Source organism: Henckelia pumila, unplaced genomic scaffold (genome assembly GCF_033568475.1).
Source record: "Henckelia pumila isolate YLH828 unplaced genomic scaffold, ASM3356847v2 CTG_461:::fragment_3, whole genome shotgun sequence".
Classification (NCBI taxonomy): Eukaryota; Viridiplantae; Streptophyta; class Magnoliopsida; order Lamiales; family Gesneriaceae; genus Henckelia; species Henckelia pumila.
The window spans coordinates 4752626-4768780 of record NW_027331831.1 but is presented as its reverse complement, the minus strand read 5'-3'; the positions used below and the strand labels follow the sequence as shown (position 1 = coordinate 4768780).

The following is a 16155-nucleotide window of genomic DNA, read 5'->3' as shown; positions in this document are numbered from 1 at the left end:
GGAGTCGAGGATCGAGATGACGGGCCGGGTTCGGATCCTGCATTTCTTCAATCACGAGATGGTGACGAGGGTGGAGTGTAGGGTGGCCATTGGTGTTAGTGATGGTTCTGTTTTGGGATTCCATTGTTAATTAATTAATTAATTAATAAGCCATTTTTCCTCTCCTTTATTTATTTATTTATTATTGTGTTATGATTATAATTCAATTTTCAAACTTTATTCTTTTAACTAAGAAAACAAAATCCATGGAACTTGCAAATATTGCTATTTTCTTTATTTACTTTGTACATTTTTTTAATTTTAAAAACATTAATTAATTGTATAGTAGTCATCGTGTTATGAAGTACAAATAAGAACAAATAATTATAATTTTATCCAAAGTTACAGGTAGTAGCAAATACTTCTCATTCATGATTTTTCTACACATGAAACCAAAGAAAAGACCAGAAATATGACTATATCTAATATCTTGGCACCCTATAATTAATTACCAAAGCTGATATAAGTTTAAGAATGAACTTTGTCAATGCCTATATTATTCCTTAATTCGTTGTTAATTAAATATTATTTATTAATTTTGAAGCTGGTGTAAATGAAATTGGCAGCAATTATCAGAAGCTCCAAAATTACTCAAACATATGGTACTTAAACCAACATCTATATGGTTTACCTCATCCATCATATCGGATTCGAGTCTTAAAAACTGAGAGATAAAAGCAAAAAAATAAATAAATAAATAAAATAAAATAAATAACTCCTTGATTAATAATTTCGGTCGCAAATTCTCTTAAATTCTCTCTTTTATTTGTTGTTTACAATTAATTGAATTTATAACCATAATGATTTTTTTTAAATAAAAATAAGTGGTTATTCAAAAAGAATAATAATTGTAATATATTTTTTTATGAACTTTTTTCTCCTGAACCATGTCCATGGATCTTTCTCGAGTCAAGTGATGTTTTTCCTTGATTGAAAAAAGGCCTTAAATTAGGGCATCACGACCCGACTTTTTTTTGGTAGTGGTATTTGCATGGTGACCAAGTGTGGACTCAAAGAAATTTGCACCACTCCCTCGGGATTGGAGTTGAGGAAAAACTTTAAAGTAAAGGGCTTTTTACCGAAAATAAAATAAATAAATAAATCAAAACTCGAGAAGCAATATTCTCATTTATCAGGACTTGAGTCCATATTTACAATTACAATACTCTTTTAAAAAAAAATTCAAAACAATCAGGACTTGAGAGTCGATTGTAATGGAAAAAGTCAGATCCAAAAACACTCATATGCAATGATTCAATTCTTCGGTCGGTCTTTTCTTTTATTGTCGTTATCATTACTATCTAACAAAGCATACATAACCAGAGATGTCAAAATGAGTTGGTCGGACGGGTCAGCCCACAACCCGTCGCAGCTCATCATTAGGCGGGACGGGGCTGGACGGCCCACCTTTAAGGCGGGTTGAAAATACTCCAACCCAACTCACCTATTTTAAGTGGCAAGACGGACCAACTCGACGGACTTACGTATAAATTGGTGAATTTTGACGGGCCAACCAGCAACCTACCACAACCAACCATTAGACTGGACGGTGCGGACCGACCCACTTTTTAAGCGTGTGAAAAAATTATCAACCCAACCCACTTTTTTTGTATGACAAAACGAACCAACCCGATGTATCTAACCCAAATTGACATCTCTATACATAGAGAGAACAAAAATAATATATTTATAATGAAAACGAAATTTTTATTAATGGCAGCTTGTGTTACCATTCATCCATTCAAGATCTTCCAAAATCAACCTACGTATCCGGCCCGATCCAGGAATTTGGCACGATTTTTTTTTAAAAGAGTATGTATCATATATTAAACAAAAAAAAAGACATTATAAGAGCTTAATTTTGGTTCTCCGGTCTGGGCTCCTGAAGTTTTAAACTAAACATAGGATGATCAATGAGCGAATGTAAGGAAAGTTATAACAGATTCAATTACACAAACTAAAGAGGCCAAGAAACTATACACAGATACCATTAGGTAGAAAACGATAATATCTTCATTGTCGATACTGCAAGACGCAAAGATAGATGAATTTTAAACCAAAGAGTCATCTTTACTGCAAATGTAGCTCCATGAACCACAGGTTGGCTAACACGTGATAGTTAATAGTGGAGACGACCCCTCACCCATGGTGCAGTATTGCGACCACCTCCATTTCTCCTTTGTCCATTATTCGGTTTGGACAACACCTTCATCCTCTGCTCCTTCATGTTAGCAAATAGCGAGTCTAACGTTTGAGTCCTCTGCTTGGACACAACATTTGCTTGATGTGCAGGTTTCTGCAAGCAATTGCACAATAGAGTCAACTAATCACAAAACTGAAAATCTAGGATCCCAAATTCAAATTTAATTCCAATAAAGCCCAAATGACGAGGATTCATGACAAAAAAGAGATTTAAAAACATGCACTCCTCTAACATTGTGTTAATGCTTATGGATATAAGAATTATACATTCACAGTGAAGCCACCTCCATTGGAAGCATTCTGAACTGGTGGGACACCAACCCTGCATACATGGAACAAAGCATGATTGGAAACAAAAAATGAAAATGATAGTACAACACTGACCAGGGCATTGAAGACATCCCATATCATGAGACAAATATTGGTATGGCAGTCAGAAATCATGATAGAAGCAACCTTTCAGCTTGAACCAACAAGAGCAAGATAAACCCATACCAGAATCAAAGGTGGATCTCATATCTTTTTATTCATTAAAATACTTGTATTCTGACCAGCATATAAAGAAACACTCTTCAGGAAGCAGGAAATAATCCCTCCCTAAATGGTCTGATATGCAAATGACTCGAAGGAACTGTAGATGAAACTTGGCAAGCAGAACGGAACCACCACGAGAAGTACCACAGCTTAAACCGGCTTTTCAGTATCAATGTTTATCGATAATATGAGAAAATTCAACTGAACAACAAATGCTGCCCAAGCTTCGTTAAAAATAGCTTCACAAGCAGACATGTAACCTCCAAATGCACCATCTAATTCATTATTTTGAGCATACATTCCCAAGCTCAAATGCCACTACAGCATATGTTCGCAACCATTATGGCAACAACAATTCAGAATCCAAACCATCAAAGCAATGCCAGTACGGAAACTATCAAACAACAAAAGAGCAAGGAGTCTAGATAATAATTGTCCAACATGTTACACATGGGCAGCTTCCTATAAGAACCATATCGAGGTGCAAGAGAAAGTTCCCCGTATCAACTTGGTTTTCCACCCTCAATGGGAAAGCTTGTTAGCATATGAGTTTCAAAGCAAAAGGACCTATTTGTAGCATTTAGCATATGGTACAGAATCAGCCGTGAGACTACACTCCAAACAAGGTCACATTTCTACAATGTTGCATCTGTCACAGACCTCCAACAACAAATATTGGTGTTACTGAAGTATGGACTTCATATTCAGGAGCAACCGAAATAACTGCACCAAGGCATTGACTGTATAGCCTATGCAACTCTTTTAGTCAACAGTTAACTGTCATAATGTAATTTATCTTCCTCTTAGTAAAAAGGCAAATCAACTTTTCCCCCTCCACCAAAAGTCAACTCAACATTTCCTAGACACATGAATGCGATGAATACCACTTCCAAAAGATTAGCTCGGCAGAATGAACACGGTTTACATGTCGACATTGAACATTCAAAAGCACCAGACAATGCCCTTACACCCAACAGCATGCAGGACCGGTAACGGCATGCTTTTTGAAAACAGACAAGCAGAGTGTCACACCACAAAATGAACAACAACTAACCAAAAATTACCTGCACCAAATCAAATAAATTTATCTGATGCAAAGACCATGCATTCAAAAGAATTATAATAGTTATTTTAAGCAACAGCCTCTGTAAAAAAAGTGAACATAAATTACCTTGGTTTTTTAACATTGAAAGTCCTATTTCTGTTAAAACCTCTGTTGCGAACAGGCACAGCAGCAGCCTTTCTAGCAGCCTCAGTTGCCAAAGGAAACTGGTTTCCCTGAAAGTTTGACCTCCTCCGAGCAAGAACTCCCTTTCATAGGAGAATAAGATGTCAGATAAACCACTCATATCATAGAATAAATAACTCTCAATGCCAATAATTGATGGGACAGATTTCTTCAGCCTTGTTTATACCTGTCTAATGGAGGATCTGGTATCCATAAATTTTTTCAGTCTTGCTGATTTATCTTGGGTAGCATTGTTAACAAACTTTTGATTCCGATTCTGTCGTAATAGAATTAGGAATAATTCATCAATCCATATGTTTAATATTATTTTCTCAGCAGAAAAGAAAAGGAATCAAAGACAGGAATCTCACTGAAACTCTTTGCTTCTTAGGCTTAGCATCATTAGTCTTTGACATTTTAATAATATCATCTGTGGCAAAAGCAACAGCAGAGAACATGAGCAACATAATAATAGATTACTAGTGTAACACAAATAACAGTAAAAAAATAAAAGCTAAAATAAAAGCGTACCCAAGGTCATATCCATTTTCTTCTCTGTAAGTGCAATAGCTTCAGTAATGACGGGCTTAGCAGCCATCTGAAATGGAAAAAGTAACTGTCGGAAAAATAGAATCATCATATGGCATGCCCAAACTAGATTTGCTAAGACGCTTTTGCTCACAAAATACTACCATACGCATCAAGCAAATTGAAATTACGAGAAAATAAAAAGGAGCCGAAAAAAATGCCAACTTTCCTATCTCTTCATCTTCACAACAACTTTTGAAGCAAACTACGATATAAACCACATAATATCACACTTAATAAATCTAGGATTCCTTCCCAAAAAAAATAGCTATAAGCATAAATCACCAAAACATCGTAAACACGAGTGCACGAGAACAACAAAAAAAATGAATACAGGCACGTAAGATAAGAATCAATCTTCGAAGCTACAATTACCTGATAAATACCAAGGCGATTGAAATCCAGGAAGAGTTTGAAGAAACTAGGGTTAGGGTTTTCGCACAAATACGAATAAGATATCGTCGAGATTAAGGTTCGAGCAGTACACTGATTTTGTCAAACGCGGAAACAGGTAATATATATAAAATCGACGGATGTGAAATTGAGATATTTTGATTTACGGTAGTTCAAGTCCGCGGGATACTTTAGGGGGAAAAAAGAAGGAAAATACAAACATTCTTTAATTTATATATATCTCCTGATAAAAAATTTCTAATATTTGTGAGAATATTCAATTTCATCTGAAATATTTTTTATTAAAATTATAGGTGATATACTACTGATGTTTTTTTCCTTACGACTATATTTATATCTGTACATCGAATCGATCCATTATACAATAAATTATAGTAGTAAATTTGTTAAAAAAAAAGTTCGTTTTTTGAGTTGGCTTCTGTGACCAATTGCACTTAAAATTATAAACATAAACTAGTAAAATTGATCACCTTAATATGTTATTCAAGAACAGAAATTTAGGCGGTTTTCGGAGCTAAATTTTGGATTTGATAAAATACTTGCAAACTAGAGATATATTTGAACCAGTGATAATTAGAGCATCTTCAATGGAGGTTTAAATTTGAAGGTTCAAATTTTGAACCAAGGAAAATGAACTCACTACCATTGTAGATAGTAAGTTTATGGTTCAAAAAACAAACATGGTTCAAATATATGAACCATGTTCATATATGTATTTTATGAATTTTTCTTGGGAAAAATGTACCGAAATGTTTTTCCTTTCTTTTTTCATTTTTTTAATAATTTTTTAATAACATATTTTTGTGAAATTTGTTCACAGTTTTTACTTATTAACGTATATATCATATTTAGTTTTTTACATTTTCGAAATTTTTTTAAAATTATTTTTGATAATAAAATTTAATAAATTATTAAAAATTGATATATGATTAATTAAATTATATAAATAAAAAAAATTATCATAAACATTTATTTAGTTATATAATTTAAATTTATTACTATAAACAATTTAATGTGATTTTTTTAAGTTGAAAATTGACGTTTTGTTGTATGTTTTATTAAATGGGCATGCCACTACATTTAGAAGCATGCCCTTTTCATTTAAGTAGTTTTAATTAAAATATAACATAATACTCTATATAAAATTTAAAATATTTTAATTAACATTTAGTTTAAAGATTATTTTTTATTATAAAAATTAAGATTTTTTAAAACTTGTAATTTGAATTTGGTAGTGTATTTTGTTATATGTGCATGCTACTACCTTTTCATTTATTTTTATAATTTTTAAAAAAACAATAAATTATTAAAAAATATATATGATTAATTAACTAATTACGTAAATAAAAATTATTACTAAAATATATATGTGCAAAATTTATAAATAAAAATAGTGAATGAAATGAAGGAATTAATGTGTGATTTGATAGCGGGACCTCAAGAGTTGTGTTTTTTATGTTTATGATTGAGGATGAAATGTTTATATAGTAATGAGTTTTAAACTTTCGATATGGCAGCACAGTGACAAAAATGATCCCATTTTTTGAGTTCATGATTGGAGATGCCCTTATTGAATTTGTAGCAGAGATCCTCACCGCCGACAAGCCCAATTGCCCCCAGATCATCAATGTCCAGCGATAAATAATGTATATAATAAAGAATAAATATGTGAAATTCATATAGTAGATCATGAAAAATTATAATTCAATTATCAAATGATATTAAGGAAACAGCACGTAGAAAAACTGAAATTTTATTTATTTTAGATAGATATAAATATTTGAATTATCTTTCATTTTAGTACTCTTTAACTATATGATAACAAGTTTAACAAACATTTACTGATAACTAGCTAGATTCATCCCGTTGAAATATGAAGGTGTAAACCAATAAAAAAAAGACAAGAAAAACGAACTGACCGAAGTATTTAAATTAAAATTGTAGTGTTACATCATTATTGGAGGCAAAGTTTTCAGATGCGAAAAAGCTGAAACCACCATTGGTAATTTAGATGATTTACCCAGTATTCACGGTAAATTACTGGGTAGTTTCGAATAATTTATTGACAAAAGAAAGAAGAATTGCACTTCAATTTTCCCCATAAATCCACTTCTCGGCATTGTTTGTGTAACTAACCAACTCCTCTGGTTTAAACCATAAGTTGATTTCATCCTTCGCGGTCTCCGGGCCGTCGCTGCCGTGAATTATATTTCTGGAAACCATAGCAACAATGACAGTATTATGTTTGCAATGGAAAAACATGATTAATTGTATAAAACACTAGTATGAATGTGAAATGGGCCAACCAGATCTAGCAATTTTTTTTTTACATTATGGGCATTGTGAACGATGTGATCTTACAAACCCCAAAAAAAACCAAAACTAAGCTTATTAGGAGCATATCTTCCGACCACGGCCCCCGAAAAAAAAAACAAAACTAAGCTTATCAGGAGCATACCTTCCAACCACGACCGCTAGATCCCCTCTGATCGTTCCAGGTTCTGATTTCTGTGGATCTGTAGCTCCGATGAGCTTGCGGCCGTATTTGATCACTCCTTCACCTTCCCAAACCTGAATCAGCACAAATTGAGTAAATTAGGTTATTGCGAAAGTTTGTGTACAGAATTTGCAAGTGGGAGCGTAGATGTTCTAACCATGGCAATAACTGGTCCAGAGCTTAGGAAATCGCACAATCCATTAAAGAAAGGCCTTTCCTTGAGGTCATGATAATGTTTCTTCGCAAAATCCTTTGAGGGAATGATGACCTTGATTCCCACAAGCTTGAAGCCTTTTCGTTCAAACCTGGATATGATTTCCGAAATCTGAAACCATCAGAAACTTGGTCAGATTAAATAATTTTGAATACACACGGATATATAGAAGAGTCAGGCATGCCCAAACCCGAAACACATATAAAGGGTGATTCCAAGATAATTTCTTTATATTCTGCGGATTTTTATGGTCTTAATCCAAATGTAGTCAGACCAAACCACACTAAATACTTATTCCTAGGTAATTTTGCAAGGGAGATAAATAAATGAAAATAAACATCATGCCATGTAACAACTCTCGTGAAGACAAATCGAGCAAAAAATGTAACCACCCGTCAATAGCCTTTTTAATGGGATTTGAAAGAATTTTTAAAAGAATAAACTTGACAGAACTATACCAAGCCCCTTTGCACTCCATCCGGTTTGATAGCAATAAAAGTTCGCTCCATCTACAAAAAGTAACAATGTAACTTCATTCAGGAGAAAGGGATGAAGAAACCATACATATGACAAAACAAGGAATGTTTGGTAGAAGTACCTCTGCCGCGTATGCCTCCTGTTCCTGAAGCATAAAAGCTGCAACACAGAAAAGAAAGAGAGCCAGAAAATAAAATTTCAGTGCTGACTGCTCAGGTTTCAAATCTTTTGCAAATCAAGATTTATGCATGACTGAAACTTGAATCAACAGCATAATGACCACAGAACGAATAGTTTCTGAATTGCGTAGGGAAGGCACGTAGCATTGAACTGGGGATAAATAATTAAATAGAAAATAATGGAGGCTTGTGGATGAAGTAGCTTTCCTGGGAAGTGCATAAACTTGCCCAATTTCTAAATATAACGCAGGAATTTTTCATCCTCTTACATTGCAGAAGCATGAAACAGTTGCTGTAGAAGAGGCACCGAATTATACACTACCAATGTTAAGCAAGGGACAAGGCAGCTCTTTTTTATCTTTTCGGCATTCCACTAATTAAACTAATAATGCAGGATTTGCAAAAAGAAATCAAAGGCAGTCGAACGACCATAAAAAGGCCAAGCATTCATCTATGGTAAAATACAGCAGCTTTCATGGAAAATAAATTCATTTTAGAAGGGAAATGTGCTATAACCTGCAGCAGGAAGCGATAAGACCCCAGAAAGCCAAATCTTATATGCCTTTCCTGACTCAGTTGCACCATATGAAGCTAAAGATGAAACTCTTCCTCGGCATGAAACTGCAGCTGCAGCAGCATGACCTCCTGCAATTATGAATTCAATCAACTACTGTAGTTCTAAGCATGTCGAGGCACAACGCCACATTTCAATTTTTGCTCAAATAATTTATTACTAAAAAAACAACAGGCTCTGATAGTGCAGCAAATATTCACAATACCACCATTCATTCAGGCTGCATATGTCCAATGATTGCATAGCTGGCCCGATCAAACATTTTTGAATCATATACTCGTAAAATCAAAACTAATAATAAAGTCAAATCAATCTCATTCATTCACTCATAACTCCCAATAAAAGTCACTCTCTTCCCAGAATACTGTATAAACCACGGTGGACTAGACATTTAAGGGGGGGTGGAACTTATATTTATAGGGAAAAGAAAACCATACAAAAATTGAAAATTTACAAGCTGGGGAACATTATTCACAAAATTAATGGACACACCTGCCCTTGCCTTGCGAGCAAAAATTCAGAACTAAACATCGAAGCATCCAGACAAATTTCAATCAATTAACCAAACCACACTAACTGAATCATAAACAATCTAGAATCTCAGTAATTGACTGATCAGAACAACTACATGAGTCATAAACATAACTAAAACTGAATAACAAATCGCAGCATTTCGTTAACAAACCCCGCATACACAAACTACAGGCAACGCGGATCTAACATCTCCATGCATCGGTCATCAGTAAAAAGTTACGAACAGATAATCAATCACAGCTGAAAATGCGCATATTCCAGAAAGTCCTCCGATTAAAACACAAAGAAGGAGCTAGAAATTACCGGAAAACGAACGAGAGGTCCGCTTGGACGCAGCAGAGAGGAAAGATTTCGCGGATCTGCAGATTTGAGACCTCATCCTTCACCAGCACCAAGATTAATCCTGGTTGAATGCACAGTGAATGGAGTGTGGTTGTGTGTGGAAAGTACAATGAGTGGTGGCTTTTTTATGTTGAGATTCCGTTGGGGCGAATTTTGGTATAAAGTTAAAAGTTAAATGGCTTTTTTCAACTGAATGCTGCGAAGTTAACACGTGTTTTTTAATCGTTTGAATTTGAATGGATTAAAAAAACAGTTGAGCTTTTTAAATATTTTTTAAAAAAATTAAGAATATATCAACATATCAATAGGTTTTAGGAAAAATTGGTTTTTTTAAAAAATTTTAATTTTACGATTTCGATCTTCTATCTTGTTAGATTTCCGTTTTAGTCTGATTATTTTGTTTTTTTAAAAAAAAATTAGTTTTTTTTCTGTGTGACAATGATGTGACATCAATCCAGTGTTGATGTTGAGCTGACATGTATAGCTCACATAAATATTTTCGACAAAAAATACTAGAATTGTCAAAAAAAAGAGAACATGTAGGACTAAAACTGAAATATGATAACATAAAATATCGAAATAAAAAATTGACTAAATTCTTGTACCAAAATTGCAATTTTTCCATAGTTTTTAAGGTGTTTTATAATTTTAGATTTTTCACATCACATTGAATCACCCTTTCTTTCCATCTCTAAAGGACGGATATTGTTAATATGAAGCTCACGTGTATAGCTCACATAAGTATTTTCGACAAAAATACTAAAATTGTAAAAAAACAAAACATGCAAGACAAAAACTAAAATATAATAAAATAAAAGGCCGAAATCAAAAATTGACTAAATTATTGTACCAATATTACAATTTTCCCATAGTTTTTAAAGATGTTTTATAATTTTAAATTAAATTTTCCACATCACATTGAATCATCCTTTCTTTCAAGGACGGGTATTGTTAAAATCTCTTTAAATTTATCGCTTTATATTTTTTCCCCCAATATTTGACTTTTGTAAATTCTTAAAAAGATGGGCACCAAAAAGAGAGAAAATATATTCATTTAAAATATTCAGAGCCAACGCGTGTGACCATATGGGTACCCATTTATATGCATACCAATACGAAAACAAAGAAACACAAAACCAATCTCGATGCACCCCTCGTAAAAACATCAGACAAATTTGAACAACACGAAGAAGATTAATATGGTTGGCTGCCAAAAATGGAGAAATGGGAACTATGCAAATTAAATCCATAATTTTGAAGGAAAATATCTTGCAACATGTATTTAGATATATATAGATTAATATGGTTGGCTGCCAAAAATAGAGAAATGGGAACTATGCAAATTAACTCCATAATTTTGAAGTAAAGTATCGTGCAACATGTATTTAGATATATATACCAATGGTCCAGAACAAGAACAACCCTGGCGCGTGAACGTTTTCTGGCGATTGGAACCAAAGACGACCACAGTTGCTGTTGTTTCCAGCTACGTAAACTGGCTATGTACATGATACTAAAGAATCTTTATTGGTATCTATGGCTAAAAGTCAGCAAATATATGCACAGTTCATGGTACAAATTGTTGGATCGCTCGAGTCAAGCTTTTCTTGAATCACTTGAATCATCCGAATTCGACATCAACTTGCAATCGATCTGCAATGTTGCCAACCAAGAATCCACCTGCACAACACAAAAAATACTTTGGTGAAGACGATCCACGCCAGAAACACGAGCATATATGCCGCAAGCGGCAAGGCATGGGGAATTTATAATATGGCAATACTTCTGCAGCCATTTTTCAATCATGGAGGAGCTGTAGAGACACTTGCGGATAAAAACTCAAAGAAAGTGCTAGCCGTACATTGGATGTGGTAGCATTGTTGGGAAGCAAACTTCTCAAGAGACGGATCACTTTAAGGAGTTTTTTTTTTTTTTTTTTGAGATACTTTACAAAGTAATTTGCTAGGACAAGCATTTTATATCGAGTACTCTGAAAATTTTCAAATTCACCTGTATCTTCGAGATGCTTGCGCATTCATATCGCATTCCATGACGTGTTAAGATGTAGAAGCAATGCCGAATTTCCTCATCTTCTCGTGTTAGGCAAGGGAGAGGACCAACTTCGACAATGTCAGATAGGAGAGTTGAGTCTTGAGGACTCAAATCTGAAAAGAACAAATTCCCTCTAAGAATGGAGCATTTAAAATCCACGGTACAAACAGATAGAGAGAAAGGGTCAATAGTGAAAAATATATATATCAAATTGAGAGCCTAAAGAATCATATTATTTGGTAAAAAAGACAATATAATTGCATAAAGCTTGACAAGAAAAATTCCGAAGGTTCAATTACCGGTCGCTGCCATATACAAATAGATGCATGAGCCATGAAGGACTAGAAAGCGAGGTAGCCAGTCATCAACTTCAGCATCATCAATTGGAAGAGGCTCTCCAGGTAATGCTGCCCATCTCTGCAAAAAAACGAACAGAAAAAGTACATAAAATAAATATTTAATATTCAATAACCAAAAGCAATAATACAACAAACATCAACAATACCGTGCGTACGAACAAATAGCCTGAGAGACGAGCTGATCGCAGAATTTCATCAACGTGCTCTAACCTGTGTAAAATGGTGAATGTAAAAAGCTTAAAACTTTAAGTCTAAGTTTTAGACGCCTATAGGTTTTGTCTCCTTCAAAAATCTATCGAGTCATGTCAAAGACCTTTCACGGCCTCTCACTTCCGCAAACCTGGTCTACCCATTCTCGTGGTGAAGAGGTCATTAGGACATACGAGGAAAAATTTGAAATGCAATTTACAAAGTAAATGAATGAATAAAAACAATAGTTTGTTTCGATCAATGACAATTACGAGACACCACATAGAAGGATTTGTGATGTCAGTGAAGGAGATGAAGATCATCTTTGAATGCATTATAAAGATATAAATAGGTGATATCTCGAAGGAAAATAAAGTATGGCAATTGCAAAATAAATATTTAGACTGAGTTTTCTTACCGGGCTTTAAAGTGAGATTCTCTTTCTTCTAAAGACCCTATTTCTGAACGTAGTGATGCTACCTCAACAGCACTTAATACAACCTGCAAGGTTTCAAATTTTGAGCAGCCATAAACTAAAACTTGTACTGTCAAATGATTTATGATTATATGTCGAACGTTCTTGCAACCTTTTCCTGACCATTTGCACCTAAACCCCATGAAAGACCCTTTAGACTAAACAAGTTCAACATGGATGCAGCGTTTTTGAATTTCCGGCGAGCCCACGTACGGCTGTGAGACCTAAGCTAAAGCAAGCAAAGACAAACAGAATAAATTCAATTTACATAAAATTTATATTCCCTTGTATAGTTCTTGAAAGAACACACCTCAAAACGCTAGAGGAAGTTAAATCTGTGGCCGAAGATGTTTCACTTCGAGGTGAATCCGCACCAGAAGTTGACTCAGCGAAATGATCCGGAAATATGTGTATTCCACGAGGACCATCACCCATCAAGCTTAACTTCGGAAGTGAAATCTTTAAAAATAATATAGAAAAGTCAAGGTCCACCATCAAACATGGGAGAATGATGTTTTCTCCACAAGTTCTACAATCAAAAACTTCAACTTCATTATGAAGAATGACTGTCAGATCACGAAAATGATGACCAAATGTTACACAAAGATCTATACTTAAAATCAATCATTACAATCCATGCCCTCGATCAACCCAAGCATTTTTTTATTTTGTACCTTTAGCATCGAAGCGACTCCTACTAATGTAAAAGGCAAACCAAAGCAAGTTATAGTCTCTAATCGAGGATTCCAAGTGATAGTTGAATATAAATAGGTTGAACACGATAATAACTTATTAGCTCTAAAGTAATTCTTGTGTCCAAAGGACTTGAAATCTAGATCTCTCAAATGCATCAACAAACTGCCAAATCTTCAGTAAACCATAAGGCATGAACCAAAGCACTTTAAGATGCTCTTCCCATACATTAAGCTCCAAGGATTAGATATTTTGATTAATTGCTTTTTGTGTTTAAAATGCGTTTTAAAAAATATCATCTATAATTACCATATGAACATAATAAAAATCAAGAAACAATATAAATCAATATTATGAAAAATTACTGTCAGTCTACTTTGTCCTTTTTTAATTTGATTTCCATTACTATATAACAATATAAACTCATGAACCTAAATACAGTCGTGATCTACAAAACGATTCATCAACGCATAAATCATAAATATCAAAAGCTTCCAGATATGTATAACAAACAGATCCCTATAACATCCCTACTTTAACTTCGGAGCAAATAGGACAAAAAACTTCAACTAAATTAATAACTCCTTCATACAGCACGATTTCGCTTGATCTCTGAAAAAATCAACACCCTTTTCGCAATATCACAAAATCTTTTGCACTAAAATTCACTTGACCAAATTATCTATAAGCATACCGATACACACAATCAGATTTTTGGATGAAGAATCAAAATAAAATCACCTCATGGAACTTGGAACCAAAACCCAGAAGACAATTTCACCAGAATACCGAAAAATAATTAATAATATTTTTTTTTCCTTTTTGGCTTTGTTTTCTGTTTAGCAGATGATGAACTTGGCGAGACGGAGTTGATCTTCAGGTAGAGCTGTTGACATAAGTCATATAATTGGTGTACCCTGAAATTACTCTTATGCACCTGAATTCCTCCGCTTGTGTGATTCTGTTTGGAGGCTAATTTAGTAATATCAAATGTCTCAAGGGCCGGATGATGTTGGTCTATTTCTTTGGTGCGAAGGAAGCAATGATTACCATTGTGTTAAAAATTCTATCCACTCACGAGTTTTCGTCGAGACTACAATTTTTCACACGGTTTGGCAATCGCGAGGAAAATCTAAAATATAACGGATATGGAGAAGTTTTTTTTGGTATAGGTTTGGTGAGACGGGTATGGAGATGCTATCTTCATTTTTGAATTCGTTTCGATAATAATAATAATAATAATAATAATAATAATAATAATAATAATAATGAAGTATAAATATTTTTTATTTATTAAGTTTTATTAAATCATTGAAAAATATATAAATTATACTAAATATTAAAATTTAAAATAATAGTATTTATTAATTTGTACTATTTTAAAAGAACAATTTTCATTCATTTGAAAACTAATCTTGATTGATAGAGATATTTATAATTCAAGATATTGTGATTAATATTAAATTTTAATTTTACAATCAAAATTTTTTATACAAATTTTTTTTTATTTTACAATAAAATTGAATAATAATAATATATATATAAATAAAACTAAAAAATATATTTATATATATATATATATATATATATATATTCGGGTATGGGGATGATGATGGGGATTAAGTCTCCGTGGGTATGAGGATGGGGAATCCCCGATTAAAAAAAATGGGAAATGGGGCGGGGATAGGGACGGGTTTTGTATTCCCCGTCCCCGTCCTGCCCATTGTCATACCTAGTTTTTCGTGTTTTTTTTTTTAAAACGGATCAATTTCTTTTATATTAGAATAAAAGATAATATTTTTTATGAATATGTCGAAAAGGAGATGAGTGTCATGAAATTAACCCGTAAGTTTTGTTAAACGATTTCACGTAAGATTTTGTGTTTTTTTTACTGACTGATTTTCGTGCAAAAAATATATAAATATCATATCTTTTTTAAAAATATATATAAATATTATGTATTTTTTTCTTTAAAAAAATTGAGTTCTTTGCAATAACTAACTTTAATTGATTTGACAAAGTATTGTATAAATTTATTACTAGTAATTCAACCGTGTGATGCACGAGATATTATTTTATACAATTAATGATTAAAAAAATTAAATGTTATATATGATTATATAATTTTTATAAATTCTATATACGATGATTTACCAAATTTCAATTCAAAATTTTAAATTCTATCGAGTATTATCACTAATTTTTAATTTGGTTATTTTTGTGTGTTCATATATATGTATATGTGTGAAATTTTCATAAATACTATATTTGACGATGGATAAATTTTCTATTAAAATTTTGATATTTGATTAAAGTTATCACTACTTTTAATTTAATTTTTTTTTTATGTCCATAAATATGTAAAAATTTCCATAATTGTTATATATGATATCATTATTTTTTAAATTCAGTTAATTTTTGTGTGTCCACATATATGTGAACATTTAAATAAATGATATATATATATATATGATAATGTACCAAATTTCATTTCAAATTTTGAAATTTAATAGTATGTTATCACTAATTTTCAATCTCAGTTAATTTTTTGTGTCCGTGAAAATG

General features: G+C 32.9%; 3 protein-coding genes across 4 annotated transcripts; all 3 read right to left on the bottom strand.

The window, feature by feature from the left end:
- Nucleotides 1-1961: 1961 nt before the first annotated feature.
- Nucleotides 1962-5103, bottom strand: LOC140871563 (uncharacterized). 2 transcript variants are annotated; one of them, XM_073274123.1, is made up of 7 exons: nt 4967-5103; nt 4535-4601; nt 4375-4433; nt 4191-4280; nt 3947-4086; nt 2509-2563; nt 1962-2335 (listed from the first exon to the last, which is right to left on the bottom strand). In XM_073274123.1, exons 2-7 carry the CDS (start codon nt 4599-4601, stop codon nt 2159-2161), a joined length of 588 nt encoding a protein of 195 aa, XP_073130224.1. In that variant the 5' UTR covers nt 4967-5103; the 3' UTR covers nt 1962-2158. The 2 variants fall into 2 exon arrangements, with proteins under 2 accessions (XP_073130224.1, XP_073130225.1); XM_073274124.1 differs by having other exon boundaries at nt 4535-4619; nt 4967-5075.
- A 1817-nt stretch (nt 5104-6920) lies between these two features.
- Nucleotides 6921-9969, bottom strand: LOC140871512 (nucleoside diphosphate kinase 3-like). The gene is made up of 7 exons (XM_073274047.1): nt 9784-9969; nt 8889-9017; nt 8315-8352; nt 8175-8225; nt 7660-7827; nt 7464-7576; nt 6921-7217 (listed from the first exon to the last, which is right to left on the bottom strand). The coding sequence occupies exons 1-7, from the start codon at nt 9857-9859 to the stop codon at nt 7094-7096; spliced, it is 699 nt and encodes a 232-aa protein (XP_073130148.1). The 5' UTR covers nt 9860-9969; the 3' UTR covers nt 6921-7093.
- A 1120-nt stretch (nt 9970-11089) lies between these two features.
- Nucleotides 11090-14511, bottom strand: LOC140871511 (uncharacterized). The gene is made up of 8 exons (XM_073274046.1): nt 14332-14511; nt 13208-13356; nt 13010-13121; nt 12841-12923; nt 12380-12443; nt 12174-12291; nt 11833-11987; nt 11090-11502 (listed from the first exon to the last, which is right to left on the bottom strand). The coding sequence occupies exons 2-8, from the start codon at nt 13330-13332 to the stop codon at nt 11419-11421; spliced, it is 741 nt and encodes a 246-aa protein (XP_073130147.1). The 5' UTR covers nt 13333-13356; nt 14332-14511; the 3' UTR covers nt 11090-11418.
- Nucleotides 14512-16155: the final 1644 nt, after the last annotated feature.

Excerpts from the sequence above, each read along its gene's own strand:
- LOC140871511 (XM_073274046.1), bottom strand. The coding sequence starts at position 13,332 with ATGGGTGATGGTCCTCGTGGAATACACATATTTCCGGATCATTTCGCT. Across the intron at positions 11,988-12,173 it reads TTTGTATATGGCAGCGACCG|ATTTGAGTCCTCAAGACTCA; the intron begins GTAATTGAACCT and ends TGTTCTTTTCAG. Across the intron at positions 11,503-11,832 it reads CAAGCATCTCGAAGATACAG|GTGGATTCTTGGTTGGCAAC; the intron begins GTGAATTTGAAA and ends TGTGTTGTGCAG.
- LOC140871563 (XM_073274123.1), bottom strand. The coding sequence starts at position 4,601 with ATGGCTGCTAAGCCCGTCATTACTGAAGCTATTGCACTTACAGAGAAG. Across the intron at positions 4,434-4,534 it reads GAAAATGGATATGACCTTGG|ATGATATTATTAAAATGTCA; the intron begins GTACGCTTTTAT and ends CTTTTGCCACAG. Across the intron at positions 4,281-4,374 it reads CTAAGAAGCAAAGAGTTTCA|AATCGGAATCAAAAGTTTGT; the intron begins GTGAGATTCCTG and ends CTATTACGACAG.
- LOC140871512 (XM_073274047.1), bottom strand. The coding sequence starts at position 9,859 with ATGAGGTCTCAAATCTGCAGATCCGCGAAATCTTTCCTCTCTGCTGCG. Across the intron at positions 8,353-8,888 it reads CTTATCGCTTCCTGCTGCAG|CTTTTATGCTTCAGGAACAG; the intron begins GTTATAGCACAT and ends TCTGTGTTGCAG. Across the intron at positions 7,218-7,463 it reads CTAGCGGTCGTGGTTGGAAG|AAATATAATTCACGGCAGCG; the intron begins GTATGCTCCTGA and ends TATGGTTTCCAG.